We start from the raw sequence: 23,916 nt of genomic DNA on the forward strand, positions 1-23,916 counted from the left end.
GGCAGGGGGCAGAGGTGACGCCCCCTGAGCCGTCTCCCTCTCAGCGATGCTGTCGATCATCCCCACTGTGGGCATCATGTGATGTGTTAATGAGCCCTTGGACGTCACACGTCTCTGGCTATATGGAACTGGTGTGTCCTGTGTCCACATGGCATGTGTGCGGCTGCTTAACCTGCGTCTCCGTGTGGCCTTGGGGGCTGGATCAAGCTTCTGGAAGCTCTGCGCTGCGGAGTTGTGACGACCGCAGTGGGAACGGCGTTCCGTTGCTGTTGGCAACATGATTTCAGGCAGACACATGCAGGATTTCTGCTGTGAAGTATATGAATCATCGCCCATCCCTCCCTCAGGTGCTCCAATCCCAGCCCTTGGTAGGATCACAAGGGAGCTTGTTTACGGACTTGTATATGTGCCTGATTGCAGCACCTGAAGAGCCCAGCAAGTCCTTTTGTAAACAACTGATGCAGGGTTTAGGTAGGGAATCGTGTGTGTGTGTGTGTGTGTGTGTGAGTGTGAGAGCTACAAAAAATGGTTTGTGATTGTATCTTTCATATATTTCAGCACCAGTATAAATTCATAAATTTTGCTGATTATTCAAAGCAATTTACAGTGCTGTGAAAGATCTGTGCCAACTCACCCCCCCCCCCCCCACAAGCTTTTGTTGTTCAGGTCTAGTTGTGTATGAACATATCCTGAGCAAGGAAACATAACACCTGTATTTTTTTTGTACTCACTGTAATCAGTAGATGTAAGTAAATAAACAATGGACGTTTCACACCCAACTGGTTGTGTCACCTTTAGCTGCAATGACTGCAACTAAATGCTTCCTGTAGCTGTTTGATCAGAGTCTTAATGGGGGGGGCAGCAATCTAGGCTATTTCTTCATGCATAACTCTGTTCAGGTCTTGCCACAACACCTCAGTCAGATTTGGGTCAGGCCATTGACAGTGCCATTCCATAACTTTAATTCTGTTACTGTATCAATCGATGCATGGTCAGTACCATGCTCAAGGGTACAACGGCAGGTACTGGTTTCCAAATTCCCCTCCTCCCTTACATTCATGAAAATACAATGTGCCATCTATGTCTGCACAATCCATATTGTGGCACACAGCAGCGGGGGTTTGGATGGGGCGAAGAAGGGCGCAGAGGCAGCGTTCATCTCGAAAGTTTTATTCAAACACCACCGCGCAGGGAAATAACGCTCTCGGTCCGAGGACCCCGTTTCCTCCTGGACCCCCACGTCTAGCCAGCCTGCTTAGCGCCCCCAGGCTCTCCCCTCTTTCTCACCCCGGCAGACGCAATCTCTCCCCCTTATATTCCCCCATACGTCACCGAACGCTAACCAATTACAATAAAACCCCTTTCCCGCTCAGAACAGTAACTCGGGTCATTAGTCTGTTATTACCAGCATTCAGATAATGTTACGTGACCTTAATCTGTGGTCATCAAAAGTGCCTCTCCTTCCCAAAACGCAGGATGAGTGTTAGAGCTATTTCCTCTACTCTATGAGAGGTGAGGATTAGAAACCAATCCTTGGGTTCGGGGCATGAGGTTGCCACTTGACCGCAGAGCAAAATAAAAGAGGACAACGAGAGAGAGCCACCCGTCACGGCATCTGTGGAATTGGGGTGAGAAGTAAGGGCCGTGGGTGAGTGAGTGGGGGGGGGGTGACTCTTTCTAAAGCCTGCACCACAATGTTGGGCGCTGTGCTCTTCCCCCCCCCCCCCAGTGCTTCGGAGGGAGGTCGCCCCCCCTGCTAAGCTCAAGCCGCAGCCACACAGTCCCATCGGGCCAAAGTCACGGGTCCAAAGAATGGGAGAAATGAAGAGAGCAACAAATCAACATGCAGTGCAAACACACACACACGTTGCTACGCCTCCTCCTGCTGGGGCGAGGCTGAGCTTCACTGACTGGTTGAGCTTGTCCTGTGGTGACGCCCGTACCCCATCAGTGTGCGAGACACCTGTCGCAGCGAGAGGATCTTCACGGACCGCGTAGCGTCTGCACACGCCGTTTCAGGTGAGTTTTTGCCTTCGAATTTGCCTCTCGGGCTCCGGAACTGAAGGCCGAAGTCCGCGTAAGGCAGTCCGCGTCGTTCTGGCGAGGGCAAGGGTTGGTGGCAGGAACCTGCGGATTTGCAGTGAGACGAGCGGCAGGTAAACGGCAGCGCTACGGTCGTGTGCGTGTGATCGCAAGCGCAAATCTCTATTTACCTCCCGTCTCGTAATTTTCCATTATGTCTTCATCTTTTAAAAGTGTTTATTAAATATTTCCTTCCTATGCGCTCCTGCTGTTTTTGTCCAGACTGACACTCGGGAGAATGACCGACTGTATTGTGCCGGGCGTGTACCTGGTTTTACTTTGCTGCCTCCTCTTTTTGAGAAAGAGAGGGAGGGGAATAGCAGGTGCTTCACAGCGTGGACTGTGGAAAGGCTCTTTGAAAGGCTTTCTTTGGATCGCCAACATTTGCCAACTTGATTTGGCTTTAGGGGGGTGCAGCAGGTGTGGCCTGTGCCTGCTCTCCAGTGGGTCTGGGGTTCGAGTCCCGCTTGGGGTGCCTTGTGATGGACTGGCGTCCCGTCCTGGGTGTGTCCCGTTACGCCCCGTGCTGCCGGGTTAGGCTCCGGTTTGCCGCAACCCTGCTGAGGACAAGCGGTTTCAGACTCTGTGTGTGTTTGGCTTTATCCGGTTCCCTGTATCCCAGCACGGTGTCGGTGAAAAGGAACACTCCTGGCTGCCAGCGGGATTGTGGGAAATTGCGAAAGAGTGCGTAATGATGGATTTTTGGGCGCAGGCGGATTTGTTCTTGTTAAATAATGGCGACGAAGGGAAAGTGACGCTGGAAGCTGGCGTTGCCAAACTGGCTGCCGCGCCTCCCGTCTCGGGAGCGGCGACAGCGCTACGGGACCAATGAACAGACCTGTATAAACACAACAAACGTGTCCCCGGAGAGGGCGCCCCGTAAAGTGCTTTTTAACGCCTTCGCGCTGCGTTTAGACGTAGCAGGCGTAATTTTCCGCACGTTTACGGCCGTTCTAGGCCTACAGTGTAACAAGCTGTAAATTTAAGTTCCTGGCAACAACAGGTCCCCCCCCCCAATGTGGATTCAGCATTTTTATGTCTGCGCTGCATCATTTTTGCCAAAGTGCAAGTCCGACACATTCCTGCTTGTCGGATACCATCTGATACCATATGACTGAATGCAAATTATACAATCGGCATATCGGTTATGAGCCACGCGCTATTGCTTCAGGGTGACACATTTAGCAGCCGCTCCGTGTAAGTCGCTCGAGAAGTGGCCATGCACATGAATGCGATTTATTCTAGTTTGCTCCACGTTTTTGGAATTTTTGTTGGGGTGAGTAGGAAACTGAGTGTGTTGACATTGCATGCTTTTCTTGGCTCTCTTGCCAGAATGCGGCAGGACGAGATGTGCCGCGTTGTCGGACAGCGATACTAAGGAATGCTGGGAGATGGGTGCCAAGGGAGGGGTCTGGTGGGACCGAAAGATGCGGTGTGGTCAAACAGGTGTCTGGTGGAATCCACAATGACCTGCCACTGATTGGACTGAACCTTGTCCTGACTGCCCACGGTGAACCAGTTCCTGCCTTGTTTTGGCAGTGCTGCTACATTTACACTTATTTAGCAGACGCTTTTCTCCAAAGTGACTTCCAACGAACTCTATGTAGTGTCATTAGCCCACACACCTTATTCACCGCGGTGACTTAGTGTTAGATCCACTATTTACACTGGGTCACTCATCCATACATCAGTGGAACACACTCTGTCACTCACATGCTATGGGTGAACATGAACAGCATGTCTTTGGACTGTGGGAGGAAACCAGAGCACCCCAAGGAAAGAACATGGAAACTCCACACAGACCGAGCAGGGATCGAACCCATGTCCTCTCGCACCGTCCAGGCGCTGTGGGACAGCAGGGCTACTCGCTGTGCCACACTAGTAGCAACTACAGGAATGTACTAGAACCTTCCACACTGTTCTTGTTTGTGTCCGACGCAGGTTAATCCCGAAGAGAGAGCTGAAACAGAGGACAGCGGCTGATCATGTCAAAAGGTGAGTCTTGATGCCGGACTGAAACGGAATCGAAATCGGTTCTCGTACCCGAATGACGAGACACGAGTTTACACACCACGTGTGTGTTTGCCCTACGTCCAACTGTCACTTTCGGACCCGAAGGACCCAGGTTCGAATCCCGCCTCGTGCTGTAGTGTCGTTGGGCAAGCTACTCAGCCTGAATTGCTCTGGGAAAAACTACCCAGGTGTATAAATGAGCAAAATAATTTTAAGATGGTTAACATGGTAAATCTAAGCAATGATCACGAACTGCTTCAGTATCGTGCTGAATAAACGGATATGACAGCTCCGAATTGCCCTCATCCTTGGCCTTTTAAGATACGTGCTGTCGCTGAGCCGTGTGGCGGCCGCAGGAGAGCTGCGAGTAAAGGCGCCGTGTGGCATTCTACCGCTGCTTTACTTCCCCGTGAACCTGAAAAGGGATGTATTTGCATTCTTCCGCTCATTCTTCACATTCTCTTCAGTTTTTGTAAACCGTGAACGGGTGTGTGATTTATGCGGAGGACGGTTGCGTCAGCAGTCCGAGCTCCCGCCCTTCGATTTAACGTGTAACGTCGTTTGCATGTATATCTGCGTACGGCGCTCGTGAGCTCCCCTGTTTCTGAGTGTCCCGCATGTGCATTTGTGCATGTTTTGTGGGTGACCAGGACATGTACGTAATATCGATTTGCTTTAGGGTCAATGATGATGTGCCATTCGAAAGTATGCACCCCCCCGTGTCCCTTAGTTTTACCCTGAAATTTTTATGTAATGAGAAGCAGCGTTTCTCATCTGACGTAATAGGTGTGTAATGACCAGTTATCACGTGCAATATGTTGATTTAGAGGAAATCATGTGTATAGTGGATAAACAGAAGTAATGCAGTAAAAATTAAACGATTATGATGTGCACACCTGATCATAATCATTTAAATTTATTTTTAACATTTAAGATCTAGATTTTACAAGTTTTAGTATTTTATTCGACAATAATGACCATCCCTGCAGGGTTCCCATAATTTCAAGCAGCATTGTATATGCTTCATGTATCCAGGGCGTGTTTGTGGCCCTGTGAAGGGCTCCGATTCATTTATTCGTTTAGCTGATGCTTTTCTCCAAAGCGACTTACAATGTTAAGGTTCCGATCATTTACCCATTTATACAGCTGGGTAATTTTACTGGAGCAATTTAGGGTAAGTACCTTGCTCAAGGGTACTACAGCCAGAGGTGAAGCTCGAACCTGTGGGTCCAAAGGCAGGCGCTCTAACCACTACGCTATCGGCCGTCCCCATCTCACGTGTCCAAACTGTGATTTGCAGAAGGGGACAGACAGTCTGTGTTCCGGACCACAAAGGTTCGGACCGCTCTAAAGGGGGACAACAGCTGGATACAGCGCCGCTCGGAGTCCGAGGTAGAACAGGAGCAGGAGCAGGAGGAGAAGCCATGGTAACCCATATGTCTGCGTGGATTTACTTTTACCACGTTTGAAATGTTTTTTGAATGAAAAGCGCAGTGGTGTTGATGGGTTCTTGTACGGGTTCTTGGCCCTGCCCTCGCTCTGTCCGCAGGGTAGCGGAGGTGAGGGCAAACCGCACTAATGGAGTCTTTGCTGACCCTAACCCCTCCGCATCCCCGGCTGCTGCCTCCTCTACCCCACCTGCTTCTCCGACCTCCAGCGAAGGGTAAATGTTCACGATATTGCTGCAATTGCACTGCCGTGCCGGAATCACGCAGTATAGATTCAACGTACGTTTATTCATTTAGTGGATGCTTCCCTCAAAAGCCGTATATGGTTATTAACTAGTGTTTAGCTCACACCTTTATTTAAGGTGACTTCCAGTGTTGGATATAGTGCAGCAAACTGCCTACATCCATTTACACTGCAGGGCAATTTAACACATTTTTTGACACACATACCATGGTCAGTTCAGTCGCCTATTCAGCTGAAACACGAGTCTTTGGACTGTAGGAGGAAACCCTCATAAACTCAGAACGGACATGCAAACTCCACACAGTGAGCTGTTTTTTTGAACCTACATCTATTTGGACAGCCCAGGAGCTGCGGGGCACCAGTGGTGCCCGCTGTGGCACCGTGCCGTAAAAAAAAAAAAAAAAACGTACGTTTTTATAATTCTGCAGCATGACGGTGGATTAAGTCTTTGAACGTATCAGGGCTTGCCATTTCTAACATACTGGGGGGGAGAAAAAAAAATGAAAAGGTAAGTATTTAAAAATCAGTTGAGGTTCACAGGCGCAAAGAAAAAAACTGAGTGGAAGTGACTGTCGTTCTGTCTTCCTTCCTACAGGGCAAAGGCATCCTCCGGGTATCTGATCAGGTAAGGCAGTCCTGCCGTTGTGCCGATGGACTGTGGATCTAAGGAGTTATTGTGAGGAAATGAGCAGGTGCCATCCTTTGTTTTCCACAGGGGAGTTTTCACACGGACCGACACTGAGAAAGCTTCGTCTGTGACCAACGGCACCAGGTGAGCTGGCATACACTGATAATGTTATTCTTTAACTGACGTTGAAAGAGCATCGACTAAGTGAAACTCCTTGCATGTGCAAACATACTAGGCCATTAAACTTACCTCGCATCTGTTATTCTTAAGGTTCTCTTATATTTGGTAAGCAGAAACTAGTACTTGGACCCCCACAGATTTATTTTCCACCCTTCTTTCACAGTGGGAGTCTTTTTTTGTTTTCCTCTCCTCAGCTGCCAGCTGACATCCTAACAGCTACAACTGCAGCTATTCTGTACTGTCTTCTGTACTTTATCCAATGCTCTAAAAATAAAGCAAATTGAACGAAATTTAATCTTATACATGTGCTGTAACCGTGTCTGACAGATCATTCTCAGTGAAATATACTGTAGAGCTATACTTGCTGGCCACTTTATTAGGTATGCCTTGCTAGTGCTGGGTTGGACTCCCTTTTGCCCTCAGAACTGCCTTAATTCTTTGTGGCATAGATTCAACAAGGTGCTGGAAACATTCCTCAGAGATTTTTGTCCATATTGACATGATAGCATCACGCAGTTGCTGCAGATTTCTCAGCTGCACATCCATGATGCGAATCTCCCGTTCCACCGCATCCTAAAGGTGCTCTACTGGATTGAGATCTGGTGACTGTGGAGGCAATTTGAGTATAGTGAACTCATTGTCATGTTCAAGAAACCAGTTTGAGATGATTTGAGCTTTGTGACATGGAGTGTTATACTGCTGGAAGTAGCCATCAGAAGATGGGTACAGTGTGGTCATAAAGGGGTGGACATGGTCAGCAACAATACTCAGGGAGGCTGTGGCATTAAGGGGCCCAAAGTGTGCCAAGAAAATATTTCCCACATCATTACACCACCACCAGCCTGAACCGTTGATGGATCCATACTTTCATGTCGTTTATACCAAATTCTGACCCTACCATCTGAATGTCGCAGCAGAAATCGAGACTCATCGGACCAGGCAACGTTTTTACAATCTTCTATTATCCAATTTTGGTGAACCCTTGCGAATTGTAGCCTCAGTTTCCTGTTCTTAGCTGACAGGAGGGGCACCCGGTGTGGTCTTCTGCTGCTGTAGCCCATCTGCTTCACGGTTCAACGTGTTGTGCGTTCAGAGATGCTCTTCTGCATACCTCGGTTGTAACGAGTCGTTATTTGAGTTACTGTTGCCTTTCTAATAGCTCGAACCACTCTGGCCATTCTCCTCTGACCTCTGGCATCAACAAGGCATTTTCACACACAGTACTGCTGCTCACTGGATATTTTCTCTTTCTGACCATTCTCTTAAACCCTAGAGATGGCTGCGCATGAAAATCCCAGTAGATCAGCAGTTTCTGAAATACTTAAACCAGTCCGTCTGGCAACAACAACCATGCCACGTTCAAAGTCACTTAAATCGCCTTTCTTCACATTCTGATGCTCAGTTTGAACTTGAGCAGATCGTCTTGACCATGTCTACATGGCTAAATGCATTGAGATGCTGCCATGTGATTGGCTGATTAGATATTTGCGTTAACGAGCAGTTGAGCCTAACAAAGTGGCCAATGAGTGTATGTACTATATATCTGGAGTTTGGGCTAAAAGGAATGCATTATTAGCTGTGTTGGATTTTTGTGCTAAATCCAGATGTTCAGTGGTTTTACTTGGAGTATTACGATCCGAGATGTAAAATGCCATCTTAGTGTGGCGCCCCGTTCTGTTCTGTTCTGTTCCTCAGTGCTACCTCGACCACCTTCATCAAGAAGCCCACTGAGAGCTACAAGAAAATGTGAGACACCATCAGTTGCGATGTTTGTCAGCAGGATCTGTCTCAATGTGTGCGCATGTATTTACTGTATATGTGTTTCACGGTGTCATGAGCTGTTTGCGTGTTCCCCAGAGCCCCTCATATTTTGCGGTCGGGCACGGGCGGCTTCGCTCAGGATGATGACCTGCTGTCTACCGAGGAGCATGAGAGACGGTGAGGAGGAACACGGCACAACACCGCACTCGAACCCTGTTACTGTTTCTTTCAGCGGCCTATTGCCACTCTATCGCGGACCTGCTGACATATTTTAAAATTGTCGACACAGGTCGCCCAAGATGTTTGCGCAGAAGATTATATTTACAGTATTTAGCTGCGTTGCAGTCTGGTTTATACTGTATCCATTTATGACACTGGATAAACAAAAATGCCATTAAGGTTGAGTGTGTCACCATAGCAACTGCCTTTGGCCACAGTTCAAGTAACTCAGCATTTTCCTCTCCCAGACCCACGCATATTAATATTTTCTCATTTGTTTGTGGTCTGATTAAATTAATTAACAAATTATTGTTGAATTAACCTGTTCATGCTGTTTGAACAGTGCTGGGTTTCCAATGAGGAAATGTAGGCACGGTGCTGAGGGCCCACCAAATTTTTAGGGCATATGAAGGAGGGAAATAATAAAGGAGGAGAAAAAATAATGGGGGGGGAGGGGAGATTGGGAGGCAGAAATTTAATGCCAATACAAACACACTGACTGAAACCGCTCGTCTCAAGCGGGGTCTCGGCAAGCCTGAGCCTAACCCGGCAACACAAGGCGGAAGGCTGGAGGGGGAGGGGACACAGCCAGGACGTGATGCCAGTCCATTGCAAGGCACCCCCAGCGGGACTCAAACCCCAGACCCACCAGGCAGCAGGACCCAGCCAAGCCCACTGCCCACCGCACTCCCCTAATGCCACTAGAACTTCATATTTATTTTAAAAACAATTTCGGAATTTTTGCCCATTTCCTCAGTTTCTTTCTCTAGCTTCTCCATTCATAATGGGGTTTAGCATTATAATAGTCTGAAGCGTATTATGTCAATTGATATAATGAAGTTAGTGTTTACGCCCGTTTTTGCACACTTCATAGTGAAAGTGCCTAGAGCCAAAACACCAAATCCAGCCCTGTGCACAAATACTTTAACATGACAAAAATCCAGCGACCAATTCTTTTGTTCATTGGCTTCCGCCCGCTTTTGACATGTTGCTCTCTTAAAGACTAGAGAAACACGTACCCAGAATAAACTTCGGGATATGCTCGCAAAGGTAGCGTCAGCTTGTTAATTTATTATTGTCAGCTACTGAAAGCGTTTCTCGTTCTTCCAAATACCATTGTGCTCACATGGTCTGCGGGGAAGAAACTCACTTGTTGAGTGAGCCTCAGAAGAATGACTCGCCTCACCTTCTAAAATGTTTGTTTCCGTTGGATCCAGGACCGAGGCGGCCAGCGGCGTTCTCAGGAGCTCCGCCGTGCGACAGCGCTCCTATGTCCTCTCGGCAGCCAAAAAATATGAGTGAGTAATGCTGTCTTTCTGCATGCACACCATGACCCACACGTACGTGTGTGTGTGTTTGTGCACAGATCTGTATGTCTATCAAACACGAGCTGCTTACCCCTTCCTTCTTTCTTTCTTTGTATGCGTCCGTACTGATGAATTCACCGCACGCTCTGTGGGCTCCTGCCTCCTTTCTGAGTGGTTTCTCATTCTTCAATCTCCAGGGCTGTGGACCAACCAAAAGTCATTCCGTCATTCGTAGTTAAAAGGTAAGGAGTTGTTGTTGCAAATTTACCTTTATTTTAAACGCTGATGAAAAAACAAATGTATCACTGCTAGTATATCAGAAAAAAAAAAAACACATGAAGATCTATATATATAATATTTATTCATTTAGCAGACACTTTTCTCCAAAGCAATGTACATCTCGGAAAATACAATTTGTGCTTTAATTTAGGAGAAAGAGACATAGTTGCAGTATAAGCACTGACGTTCATTATACGAGTAGCTGCATAAAACTCAGGATTGACGAATCCTGATCACTTTCCTACCAAATTTTTTTGGGCGGGGGGGGGGGATACACAAACATTTACGTACAATACAGGAGTAGCAGCTGTGTAAAGGCTTATCCAGGCATGATCATAAAGTTATTACACCTCACATGAGCTTAAGAGATCATGGGTAAAGTGAGTCCAGAAAATGATTTTTTTCTTTTCCCCCCCCGACCATTTTTAAATACGGACAGAGATTCAGCAGTTCTGAGTGAGAGGGGGAGGTCATTCCACCACAACGGAGCCAGAACTGAGAACCTCCGTGCTTTTACTTTTCATGCGTGGGACTACCAAGCGAGCAGAAGTAGATGAGCAAAGCAGTCTGGTTGGGGTGTAGCGGTTGATCAAGTCTTGTAAATAGCTAGGAGCAGTTCTATTGATGCGTTTGTAGGCAATAACCAGGGTCTTAAATTTTGATCCAGGCAGCTATAGGAAGCCAAGGCAGAGAAACGAGTAGAGAAGATACATGGGAACGCTTTGGGAGGTCAAATACGACCCATGCAGCAGCATTCTGTATCAGCTGCAGAGGTCTGATGACAATAGCGGGAAGGCCACATATATGTAAATGTGTGTCTGTGTGTATGAAAAACATTTTATGTCTAAATATAACATTCCTAATGAATTAGATAATTCTAAACTGTTTTTGGGGGGGAAAAAAAAAAACTACCTAGCTTATATTTTACTATCCTGTTGCGTATTTGTGTGTGTGTGTTCATGTGCAGGGTGGTAATTGATGAGGACGATGAGCGCACAGAGATGTCGAAGGAGGTCAAACTCCCTGCCCTCACCCCGCAGAGCACAGCTCCTCAGCCGAGGTAGGCACTGTCTGCTTTATTTCCTCATTTACGCCTCTGTGTGTTACCGTCTCCTCTGCGCCCCAAATGGAGCTAGAGACCTTTGCTCATCCCAGCTGTGATTATTCCACAGCTCCAAAGACAGTAAGCCGACTGTTGAACTGAAGACAGCGACACCAACCGGCCCGGTGAAATCCAGGTACAGAACATCTGCATCATGTACTCGAGAATCATATAATTCAGATAGCGGAGCAGCAGGTATTGTAGTTGTTCCAGCTTTGGTGTTGCATTTGACGGACCCAGGTTCATCAGATCCCCCTTCTTGCTGTGGTACCCTTCAGCAAGGCACAGCGCTGCTTGAAAGTATACAAAGCCCTTTTGTCCCCTCGTTTTACCACAAAATAGTTATGTAATGAGAATCAGTGTTTCTCATTTGACATAATAGGTGTGTAATGACCAATCCCATGTGTTGCTTTAGAAATCATGTGTGTAGTAGAAACAGGAAAGTAATGCAGGTGTAAAAATAAGTGAACCTCAAGTTGAATTGGTTAAATCAAGTAGATAAGCAGAATCGGGTGTAAATCATGGTCATTTTAAAATGCTAATACAAATTTATAAGTTTTGGATTGAAGTTTATTTGAACGTTTTATACAAGAATGATGACCATTCTTATAGGGTAGACATACTTTCAAGCAGCACTGTATTTACCCTGAATTGATACAGTAACAATTACCCATCACTATTAGTGTATATCATTAAGTAGTTTAACAATGTAAGTCACGTTGGAGACACACACATGCACACATTTTCTGAAACCGCTTGTCCCATGTGGGGTCGCGGGGAGCCGGAGCCTAACCCGGCAACACAGGGCGTAAGGCTGGAGGGGGAGGGGACACACCCAAGATGGGATGCCAGTCCGTTGCAAGGGACCCCAAGCGGGACTCGAACCCAAGACCTACCGGAGAGCAGGACCCGGTCAAACCCACGTTGGAGACAGCGTCAGATAAATGTGAAAAAAATGTAAATTATAATGCTGCTCATCATGGGCTCCCAAACACTTGAATATCTCCACACTGGTGTTCAATGCATATTTGAGCAAACAAACAAACTGAAGCATTGCATTACAGTGACATCTGTACATATAAGCGCTTCTGTCTTTTATTGTTGTCAAAGAAAGAACAAAAATTACCAGCTCACTGCCTCTTTATTCTCTATTTACCATCAACACCATCATTTTGTTTCTCTCTCCCGCACAGCCCTGACGTGAACACTTTCACAGCTCTGTCGGACACAATCGTTTCTCAGAAGTCACACACACCCAGGTATAAATTGTAATTTGCACCGTGGGGGTTGGGGGGCGGGGGTTGTTGTGAATGAAATCTGTCCTCATCCAGTGTTTACTCACTGTCTCCCAGCGCTGTGGACACACAGAAACCAAGCCTTGCTTTGGACCCTAACAGGTAGTGTACACACACCTTCCATATGAGCACCGTGACCCACGTTCCCCTGCTCCATTCCTACTCTCAATCCCTCTCTCACCACGTCCCTTCCTCCGACCCCTTTTAGAAAAACTTTACACACCAACTGTCATTATTACCGTGTTCATTCCACAGAGCAAACATCCTGAATGTGAATCACTGTGGCTTCTCAAATCTGATACTGAATATACACACACACTATCTGAAACCGCTTGTCCCATGTGGAGTCGCGGGGAGTTGGAGCCTAACCTGGCAACACAGGGCATAAGGCTGGAGGGGGAGGGGGGACACCCAGGACGAGACGCCAGTGCGTCGCAAGGCAGCCGAAGCGGGACTCAAACCCCAGACCCACCGGAAAGCAGGACCCGGCCAAACCCGCTGCGCCACCATACCCCTCCCTTAATACTGAATAGATTGTTTTAAATATATTGTAAGTTAGTAAAACAAAAGTGATGTGACTTAATATGTACTTTTATCTCTAAGACAAAATGTTGTTTAATTTGTTGTCCTGCAGTTCAGTGAAGACGCAGAAACCCAGCACTGCTCTTGAACCCAGCCCCCTGAAACCAACCAGGTACTATGAATGGGACCACCATCTCCCCCTCTCCATTACCACCACTCTTCCTCTCTCTTTCACACCATCCACCAGCTTCTTCTTACCCCCTTTTTTAATCTTTAAACCACTGTTAATCATAAATGTGTGTATTTCACAGCTCCAAAGACACTAAGGTGGCTGTTGAACAAAAGATGGAGACAAGTCCACTGAAGACCAGGTAGGGAACTAGATTTGAGGACAATAATAATAATAATATGGCATCAGCGCTGTTTACTGATCTGAGCATTTCTTACTGTGATACTGTTGTGAACTGCATCCTCAGTGATGCAAGATTGGCCAACGGGAAACAAAATATTGTTTTCAAAGAAAATAATTTGAAGTTGTCCTGTGTGTGCCATATTCATTACTGACTCAGTCTGAAGGCAGTTAGTGCTGTGTTGCAGCTCCAGGGTTAGATACTGGAACTTTCCATGAGATTGGCTCGCTGAGTTTATACAGGTATCCTTTGATTTATGAAATTGATCCATTCATGAAAATGGTACTGAGAGGGGGGAAAAAAAAAAAACAGAAACCTCCAAACCAATTTTTTTTCAAATATCACGAAAATGCTGTAAAACACCTTTAGAACTATCAACCTGTGATTTCAGCACAATATCAAACGCTTCATGATTTTCCAACATTTTAGGTCAGCAATGGGTGTCTCTCTAGGCAGTACTTTATTATGTTTTTTTTTTTAAACAAATTTTGTTTCTCTTACATTCATTGGACAGCAACGAACATTCAGTAATAAAAGCTATGGTAAATAAGTGGGGACAATTATTCAAAATAAAGAAACAATGCAGTTTACTGCAGTGAACTGTTAATGTACTCAGTGAGTGAAGAAAAGACCAGTTGATTGTGAGTTTTGCTCAGTAGAATAGGGAGGCAACTTGGCAGTCATTCTTGCGCCGCAACTGCACAAAGCGAACATGACAGGAAACAGTTGATGGTACTGTTGCGCCAACTACAGTACATTACAGGCAGTCCCCAGGTTACGAACGTCCGACTTTATTCAACACGTAGTTACGAACCACCCCCCCCCCCCCCCCCCCCCCCGTAAAGCCTATTATATTGAAATTCCAGTTACGTGCAATGATTTGTATTGACAAACGGCACTACTTTGCAACGTGTATCAAAACATTGGACGTCTACAGCGGTTCGTTGGCTGGCACGTGAGCCCAAGGCAGGGCAAAGACTTCCTTCTTTTCAGTCGGACTGCCACGGCCACGACTACAACCTCGCCCTGAACGTCCGTACCTGCCCGAAATCAGAGCAGCAAGGAATAAAGAAGCCACACCTACACGCCCTGTGGTTGTGAAATCTTGTTCGGGAAACCTGTCTCTCCAGCGCTTTCGAGTGAACCCAGGACACCCTACGGTATCCATTCCTTCCAAGTCCCTCATTCCTCTCAATCCCTCGTTCCCACTTCTGATGTCCACGGCTCCTGACACTTGCATCGCCTCCTCGACTATGACGTTGGATTCTCTCCGAGACCTACGTTTGTGCATCAACCGGCCCATACCTGTCCCCGACCACGAGTCTCGCCTGCTCCCTTGTGTAGCGACAATAAAGATCCCATGACTGGGTCCACACACACACACCTACCTACCTTAGTGTCCTTCTGGCTCAGTATGACACAGACCACGTTGCTGTTAAGTGTCTCATGTGTTACTGTATTTGCCTTTGTTTTGTTTTTACCCTCTTAACCATGGCACCAAAGCATAAATGTGAGGCAAGTGCTGATGATGCATCAAAGAAAAGGAAAACGATCTTGATTGAAACTAGAGTGGAAATAATAAAGTGGGCGGAAAAAGATTAACTTCCCATAAACATCGGGGAAAACGTTAAGCTACAGTCGGTCAACAATAGGGACAATTTTAAAGGACAAGGCGAAAATAATGGAGCATGTAAAAGGCTCTGTCCCGATGTCTGTCTCGCTCTCTCTCCATTATAAATACTGTAATAACATTTAGTATCTCTATTATAAATTCTGTATGTAGCTACATTTATTGTCATTACATTTCTTATTACTGTGTTGATGTTTTAGTGTATCGGGAAGTATTTCTTTAATGTTTTTATGCATCGAAAGGTAGACGATATACTATATTCTAAGACAAACATTTGATTAACAGACCTTAGATAAAAACTGTACCTAACTGTTCTGATTTACGTACAAATTCGACTTAGACTGAGCAACGGAACTCGTTCGTAATCCGGTGAACTGCCTCTACTGTACCTCCAGTTCTCCCGCATAATGCACGGCTTTCAAATTTTGTTGGACACACTTCACATAACTTGCTTAATTTGGATTTTTTTCGTTACTGAAATCGAAGATGGGGTATCAAAAGCCAAGAGCAGTTATTCCAAGATTTTGGATACAGAGGATTTGCATTTGCAAGTCGAAGGATTTATGTAGATTATTCTTGGGGTTTTGTGAGTTTAACTTCTGTTTGTTGTCTCACAATATTAACAATTTCTTTGTCCTTTGTGTGTCCCTGTTAGCAAGATTTTGTGTGTACCCTGGCATCCGAACCTGGGGGCAGTCCTCCTTACGCCCTGTATTTTCTAGGAAAGTTGTAAAATTAGTATGACTCTGAATGAATAAAATGAATTCTGAAAATGGGTGTTTGTGTGGGTTTGCTCTCTTGCAGTTTGGTGAACGTACAGAAAGTGAACCCTGCTCCTGAGCCCAGTCCCACCACCCCAGCAAGGTGTTGTACTAACCCCAGTCATGGAACTACAATGTGCTTCTGTTCTGCTCTGCTCCAACACATTCACCATCTCACTTTCTCCTGTTCCCCCAGTCTTCAGTTCCCCATTTATAGCTGCGTACAGCTGCTAATCGCATTTCTGTTGATCTCGCAGCTCCAAAGACACCAAGCTGCCTGTTGAACAGAAGAGACAAGCCAGTCCAGTGAAGACCAGGTAGGGGTCTGGAGATCTGAGGACGGTGATGATGTCACAGCATTCTTATATATATATTGAAATGTGTTAAATGTGAGCCCCATTAGTGCAATACGCAACATACAGTAATTTCCCATTTATGAATTTCAACACATATAAAGTCGGCAAGGAGACACTGCATTGTCGTGATGTTAGAAAGGCTAATATTTAATTTCATTTCCATGTGACATAATTTGGGGTTAATTTCTTTATTTTACAGCTCAGCCGAAGCAGCGAAACTAAGCCCTGCTCTGGACCCCAGCCCCATGGTCTTAACCAAGTACTGTACACGTGACCACCATGTTGCTTCTTCTCATTGTTTTTCCCTGATTTCTCTCTCATCACCTCCACCAGTTTCCCTGACTTCATTCCAATGCCAAAAAAATCTGATGATAACCCTGTTCTGTCACAGCTCCAAAGACACTAAGCTGTCGGTTGAACAGAAGCCAAATGATTGACCCATGATTTTTGCGCAATATCAAACACTTCATGATTTTCCAACATTTTAGGTCAACAGTGGGTGTGTCTCTAGGCAGTACTTTTTTCTTATTTTTTTAAACAAATTTTGTTTCCCTTACATTCATTGGACAGCAACGAACATTCAGTAATAAAAGCTATGGTAAATAAGTGGGGACAATTATTCAAAATAAAGAAACAATGTAATTTACTGCAGTGAACTGTTAATGTACTCAGTGAGTGAAGAGAAGACCAGTTGATTTTGAGTTTTGCTCAGTAGAATAGGGAGGCAACTTGGCAGTCATTCTTGCGCCGCAACTGCACAAAGCGAACATGACAGGAAACAGTTGATGGTACTGTTGCGCCAACTACAGTACATTACAGGCAGTCCCCAGGTTACGAACGTCCGACTTTATTCAACACGTAGTTACGAACCACCCCCCCCCCCCCCCCCCCCCGTAAAGCCTATTATATTGAAATTCCAGTTACGTGCAATGATTTGTATTGACAAACGGCACTACTTTGCAACGTGTATCAAAACATTGGACGTCTACAGCGGTTCGTTGGCTGGCACGTGAGCCCAAGGCAGGGCAAAGACTTCCTTCTTTTTAGTCGGACTGTCACGGCCACGACTACAACCTCGCCCTGAACGTCCGCACCTGCCCGAAATCAGAGCAGCAAGGAATAAAGAAGCCACACCTACACGCCCTGTGTGTGGTTGTGAAATCTCGTTTGAGAAACCTGTCTCTCTAGTGCTTTCGAGTGAACCCAGGACACCCTACGGTATCCATTCCTTTCAAGTCCCTCATTCTTCTCAATCCCTCGTTCCCACTTCTGATGTCCACGGCTCCTGACACTTGCATCGCCTCCTCAACTATGACGTTGGATTCTCTCCAAGACCTACGTTTGTGCATCAGCCGACCCACACCTGTCCCCGACCACGAGTCTCGCCTGCTCCCTTGTGTAGCGACAATAAAGATCCCACGATTGGGTCCCCACACACACCTACCTACCTTAGTCTCCTACTGGCTCAGTATGACACAGACCACCTTTGCTGTTAAGTGTCTCGTGTTACTGTATTTGCCTTTGTTTTGTTTTTACCCTCTTAACCATGGCACCAAAGCATAAATGTCAGGCAAGTGATGATGATGCATCAGAGAAAAGGAAAACGATCTTGATTGAAACTAGAGTGGAAATAATAAAGTGGTCGGAAAAAGATTAACTTCCCATAAACATCGGGAAAAACGTTAGGCTACAGTCGGTCAACAATAGGGACAATTTTAAAGGACAATGCGAAAATAATGGAGCATGTAAAAGGCTCTGTCCCCATGTCTGTCTCGCTCTCTCTCCATTATAAATACTGTAATAACATTTAGTATCTCTGTTATGAATTCTGTATGTAGCTACATTTATTATTGTCATCACATCATATTTTACAGCTCAGCGGCAGCATCAAAACTAAGTCCTGCTCTGGGCCCCAGCCCCCTGGTCTTAACCAGGTACTGTACACGTGACCAGCATGTTGCCTCTCCTTATTCTCATTTTCACTGCATTTCTCTCTCATCACCTCTACCAGTTTCCCTGACTTCATTCTAACGCCAAAAAAAATCTGATGATAATCCTGTTCTGTCACAGCTCCAAAGACACTAAACTGTCTGTTGAACAGAAGCCAAAGACAGAGAGCAGCCCAGTGAAGCCAAGGTAGGGAACTGGAAAGATATAAAAACAATCACACCACATTAGTGCCTTATTTTTCCAGGGACAAGCAGTTCAGAAAATGTGTGTGTGTTTTTAAATGTGAGAACCTGTTCATTTTTTCCTGGCATAAATTGATTGTTCATTATCACGATTATTTATCTTTCTTAGGTTTGAATGTAAGGTTAGTGAGCAACGAAACAGTGTGTTCTTTCTGCTGTCATGATCCAGCGTTACAGTGACATCTGTTCATAAAAAAACGCTTCTGTCTTTTATTGTTGTCAAAGAACGAACAAAAATTGCCAGCTCACTGCCTCTTTATTCTCTATTTACCATCAACACCATCATTTTGTTTCTCTCTCCCGCACAGCCCTGTCGTGAATACTTTCACAGCTCTGTCGGACACACTCATTTCTCCAAAGTCAAACACACCCAGGTATAAATTGTAATTTGCCCCATTGGGGGGGTGTGGGGGGGTGTTGTGAATGAAAACTCTGCTATCCTCACTGTAATTGACCTGAAGCCACAATGAATATTCAGTAGTCATGTGTTTCTCTGCAATCTGTATAGTTCTCCTCCTGAAGCTCCGGCAACCTCAGACACGAGCGAAGATCTGGACATTGATGACCTCATTGCAGTGGGTGACAGGTTGGTACAACAAGTCATCATTTCACTCATGCTTCTTATTCTATTTATTAGGGGATGCATATTAAATGAATTCTGCACTTCACAATTAAAATAAAAATTATTAATCTTGTAAGCAGCGTTGTCAGGGTTTGAGTGACATTTCCATATAAATTAGTGACTCTATAAAATAGAATATCTATAATTTCCAGCGTAGTTTTGTGCCATGAGTAGGCACTCTGTAAAATGATTGGGTTCTTTTCAATGGTTTTGTTTCAGTGACAGTGCTGTGGACCTTCTCGACCCATTCCCTGTGGACACCACCAAGAGGTATCTTCACGCTCCTTAATTATCATCATGCTTTTTAAACTACGTGGGAACCGACAAGACTAGCATTACAGCTGGATGTGTTCCGCAATGATGCTACTGTTTTATGGAAAAACTGCAAAAATCTATCAATGAAGTGGAGGGAAAATTTTTTTCGGTGTGATATGTTATCAGAAAATATGATCTCAGATAGCTGTGAATATGGGTAATCGTATTGGTGTTTTAGTGATGTACTTCAGGAAAACTTGAAGGAAACACACTTATTAAAAAAGGAATGACGTGACAGAAAGAATACCCCTGGCATCGTATTTGTTTCCAATGTTAAGGAACAAAAGAGAGGTGGAGGCCCTCCATCTAGCAGACTGTCACCACCTTAGTTACTAAGACCATTTACGCACACGCGCACGCACGCACACACACTGTCTGAAGCCGCTTGTCCCAAGCGGGGTCGTGGCAAACCGGAGCCTAACCTGGCACCACAGGGCGTGGGGCTGGAGGAGGAGGGGAGACACCCAGGACAGGATGCCAGTCCATCACAAGGCACCCCAAGCAGGACTCGAACCCCAGACCCACCAGAGAGCAGGACCTGGTCCAACCTGCTGCACCATCACACCCCCCCCCCCCAAAGAGCATTTACAGAACAATAAATTATATATTGTTTTTTTCATTTAAATACATTTTCATTCATACTAGTGTTATGTGTACTGTAATTTATGAGGAAAATTAAATTTATGAACTTTGTTATTCAGCTCAACAAAGCCAGCTGATCCCGTTCCAGTCAGGACTATTTCCATCAAGAGGTGGGCTCCTGAGTGTCTCTAGTTATATTATCATGTGTTCATGGTGAGGGAATGATGCAGTTGAACAGGCCAAAACCTAACCGTACTCTTACTGTGGCTCAGCACTATAGATCCAGTTGCTCTTTCTGAAATCTCTGAGGATTCCAAACCCACGGAAATCAGGTGAGTTCTGAACGCACGCTTGTAAAACGGCAGAATTTTTTTCCCCAAGTTACTAAAAAGTGATGCATAGTTTATGAATATCATGACAAATAAATAGCTTATTATTCCTGTCTATAAGCTTTTATCCTAATTGACCGATGTAGTTTAGTCATACAGCCTTCTTTCACATAAGGAAACAAAGCTCTTTTCAATGGTTGTGTTTCAGTGACAGTACTGTGGACCTTCTCGACCCATTCCCTGTGGACACCAAGAGGTATCTTCATGCTCCTTCATTAACATCATGCTTTTTTAACAACATGGAAACCCACACCATGAGCGTTATCGCAATGAATACTGAGCACACTCCTTATTGCAGCTCCCCAGCCCCTTCACGCCCACAGACATCCCCAGAAAGCGAGCAGAGGTGAGTTCTGCAGCGATGCTGCTGCTTCCCAGAAGGTACATGGAAAGGTAGGAATGAAGGACAATGAAAATTTGTATCAGATGTTGGAGTTTCCAAAAGTTACCGATAAGGCAAAGCTAATCAAAGTTTTAAACTAAGGATATTTACTGTGACGAGCAGTTACCTGTGCACTTGATGAAGCCCCCATTAAATAGCACGAGTCCAGTATATGTGTTTGTTTCGCTGTAGGATGGAGAGCATGGAGGGTGGTGCTCTGGATTCCCTTGCAGATACTGTTATTCCTTTCAACACAAACACAAGGTACAAATATGAAAGATTTGCTATTCATTAATTCGTTAAGTGTTACCTTTAGTTAATGCTTTGCTCCAGTGTGACTTCCAATGTTACAATGACCTAACCATTCATCCAGCTGGGTAATTTTACTAGAGCCATTTATGTTTAATTCTCTCATGGTTGCGTTTTCAGTGACAGTGCTGTGGACCTGTTCGACCCATTCCCGGTGGAAGCCACCAAAAGGTATCCTCTTGCTCCTTAATTATCATCTTCATATTTAAATTACTGTAACGGTGCTGAGGGGAGTTATACCAGTGTCATGTAAAAAGTTGATGTTGGTGTTCGTGTGTGTCTTGTGCTGATTAGTTGTCATTCTATTTATGTTCAGTGTTTGAGAGGGGAATTCTGGGAAGTTCCAGGGATAGCTCCCTCAACCGTGGGGCGCAGTAGGGGGGCTGGGAGTGACCCAGGGGGATTCTCCGGTGTTCTGTACCTTTTGTACTGTCTGAAGTGTTTTTGTTAAGACTGCTGGCAATAGACAGGTACACGTTTATTAAAGAGCACCTTCCTTTTACCTTGACTCCTGAGCCGGTTTCTAGTAGCTCCATGGGGGGATGCTACATTACGTCGGAGTCTACACCGCTAACATTAAGGCCGGAGGTGTGCTCCGCAGTGATGCTACTGTTTTACAGAAGACCTGCAAAAAGACAGGAATGGAGCGGAGGGAATTTTTAGGGGCAACAAAACTGGAATGTTGGACGTTAGAAACCTACAGGTCTGATAAGTCAGTGTTTTAAACCGAAGAAATTTACAGTTAACAGCAATAATTTATCCAACAGATACACCATCCATTAAATGTCTTTATCTTTAGCTGATGCTTTACTCCAAAGTTGCTTTCAGTGTTAAGATGCTTAAAATTATTGACCCATTTATACAGCTGGGTAATTTTACTAGGGCAATTTAGGGTAAGTACCTTGCTCAAGGGTGGTGCAGCAGTAGATGAGATTTGCACGGGCAACCTTCCGATCCAAAGGCTGCAGCAGCTCTAATCACTGTGCTATCGGTGTATATTAGTTCAGTATATTATTGTTTTCTATTATGTTCTTATTTGCCAAAGAAGTTCTTAATTCTAGTCCTTAGTCACTGGAAAACTAATCAGTAGGCTGCTTCCTAAAGCAACAGTAGCATGAAAGATCATCAGCTTACTGATGAGGTCTCACATTTTTCAGTGTGTTATATCATAAAATGTGACCTAAGATAGCTGTGAATATGGACAGTCGTATTGGTGTTTTTGTGATGTACTTCAGGAAAACAGAAAGTAAACAAAATTATTAGAAAAGAAATTGACAAAGAATAGCTCTTGTATTCTGTTTATTTGTTGATTTCCACCCATTGCCCTCAGTGACAGGTGGAGGCCTTCCATCCAGAAGACTGTCATCACCTTAGTTCCTAAGACAATTATACAACCATAAAGTGTATTACTTAAAAAAAAAAAAAAAAAAAAAAATTCATACTAGTATTATGTATACTGTAATTTCTGATAAATTTATGAACTTCCTGTTGTTCAGCTTCACAAAGCCAGCTGATCCCGTTCCAGTCAGGACTGTTTCCATCAAGAGGTGGGCTCCTGAGTGTCTCTAGTTATATTATCATGTGTTCATGGTGAGGGAATGATGCAGTTGAACAGGCCAAAACCTAACCGTACTCTTACTGTGGCTCAGCACTATAGATCCAGTTGCTCTTTCTGAAATCTCTGAGGATTCCAAACCCACGGAAATCAGGTGAGCTCTGAACGCACGCTTGTAAAACGGCAGATTTTTTTCCCCAAGTTACTAAAAAGTAATGCATAGTTTATGAGTATAGTGACAAATATCTTATTATTCCTGTCTATAAGCTTTTATCCCAACTGACCAATGTAGTTTAGTCATACAGTCTTCTCTCACATAAGGAAACAAAGCTCTTTTCAATGGTTGTGTTTCAGTGACAGTACTGTGGACCTTCTCGACCCATTCCCTGTGGACACCAAGAGGTATCTTCATGCTCCTTCATTATCATCATGCTTTTTTAACGACATGCAAACCCACACCATGAGCGTTATCACAATGAATACTGAGCACACTCCTTATTGCAGCTCCCCAGCCCCTTCACGCCCACAGACATCCCCAGAAAGCGAGCAGAGGTGAGTTCTGCAGCGATGCTGCTGCTTCCCAGAAGGTACATGGAAAGGTAGGAATGAAGGACAATGAAAATTTGTATCAGATGTTGGAGTTTCCAAAAGTTACCGATAAGGCAAAGCTAATCAAAGTTTTAAACTAAGGATATTTACTGTGACGAGCAGTTGCCTGTGCACTTGATGAAGCCCCCATTAAATAGCACGAGTCCAGTATATGTGTTTGTTTCGCTGTAGGATGGAGAGCATGGAGGGTGGTGCTCTGGATGCCCTTGCAGATACTGTTATTCCTTTCAGCACAAACACAACAAGGTATGAATATGAGACACCTTGTATGAGTCATAATAAATCTCAGTATTAAGCATCAAAACACAACATGCATGATCACACTAACCTTTTAATCTCAGTCCCTCACACTCAGTTCTGGAGAATCATCCCCCACTTTTGACAGCAAAGCAGAGCACCTTTCTATGTATCCACCTATAGCTTCATTGGTTGACCATGGGATAACAAGGCACACGAATATCGCACATCTTACTTGGGGCAGGGAGGTGTTAACAGCAGCATTTATTTTGTTTTCTGTGCTGTAGTCCAGAGGAAACCACCGGTGATCCTGCAAGTGACCTCCAGAACTACACTATCACATTTGAGAGGAAGTAAGTCCCATACCTTCAAATGTCACCTGTTCCCCTACATGTATTGTTAATATAATTCCCATAGCAATGCTCTCATCTTAATAGCTTGTATGTTTAGCCTAGTGGTTAGATCAATGCCTTTGGATCCAAAGGTA

General features: G+C 45.0%; 1 protein-coding gene across 1 annotated transcript; it reads left to right on the forward strand.

Moving 5' to 3' along the window:
* The first annotated feature begins 1,878 nt into the window (after positions 1 to 1,878).
* znf185 (zinc finger protein 185 with LIM domain) lies at positions 1,879 to 23,786 on the forward strand. The gene is made up of 36 exons (XM_018737469.2): positions 1,879 to 2,019; positions 4,024 to 4,077; positions 5,396 to 5,522; positions 5,645 to 5,758; positions 6,383 to 6,412; positions 6,503 to 6,559; positions 8,291 to 8,341; positions 8,453 to 8,533; positions 9,793 to 9,873; positions 10,080 to 10,124; positions 11,129 to 11,221; positions 11,334 to 11,399; positions 12,457 to 12,522; positions 12,616 to 12,660; positions 13,193 to 13,252; positions 13,392 to 13,451; positions 15,925 to 15,984; positions 16,139 to 16,198; positions 16,437 to 16,496; positions 18,112 to 18,171; positions 18,308 to 18,373; positions 18,738 to 18,803; positions 18,938 to 19,015; positions 19,271 to 19,321; positions 20,068 to 20,118; positions 20,221 to 20,280; positions 20,486 to 20,533; positions 20,636 to 20,683; positions 20,912 to 20,983; positions 21,149 to 21,199; positions 22,525 to 22,575; positions 22,678 to 22,737; positions 22,938 to 22,985; positions 23,088 to 23,135; positions 23,364 to 23,438; positions 23,717 to 23,786. Exons 2-36 carry the CDS (start codon positions 4,068 to 4,070, stop codon positions 23,784 to 23,786), a joined length of 2,169 nt encoding a protein of 722 aa, XP_018592985.2. The 5' UTR covers positions 1,879 to 2,019; positions 4,024 to 4,067.
* Positions 23,787 to 23,916: the final 130 nt, after the last annotated feature.

This window comes from Scleropages formosus, chromosome 13 (assembly GCF_900964775.1).
Source record: "Scleropages formosus chromosome 13, fSclFor1.1, whole genome shotgun sequence".
Taxonomy (NCBI): domain Eukaryota; kingdom Metazoa; phylum Chordata; class Actinopteri; order Osteoglossiformes; family Osteoglossidae; genus Scleropages; species Scleropages formosus.

Excerpts from the sequence above, each read along its gene's own strand:
- znf185 (XM_018737469.2), top strand. Across the intron at positions 16,199-16,436 it reads GCCAGTCCAGTGAAGACCAG|CTCAGCCGAAGCAGCGAAAC; the intron begins GTAGGGGTCTGG and ends TTTATTTTACAG. Across the intron at positions 19,016-19,270 it reads CTCATTGCAGTGGGTGACAG|TGACAGTGCTGTGGACCTTC; the intron begins GTTGGTACAACA and ends GTTTTGTTTCAG.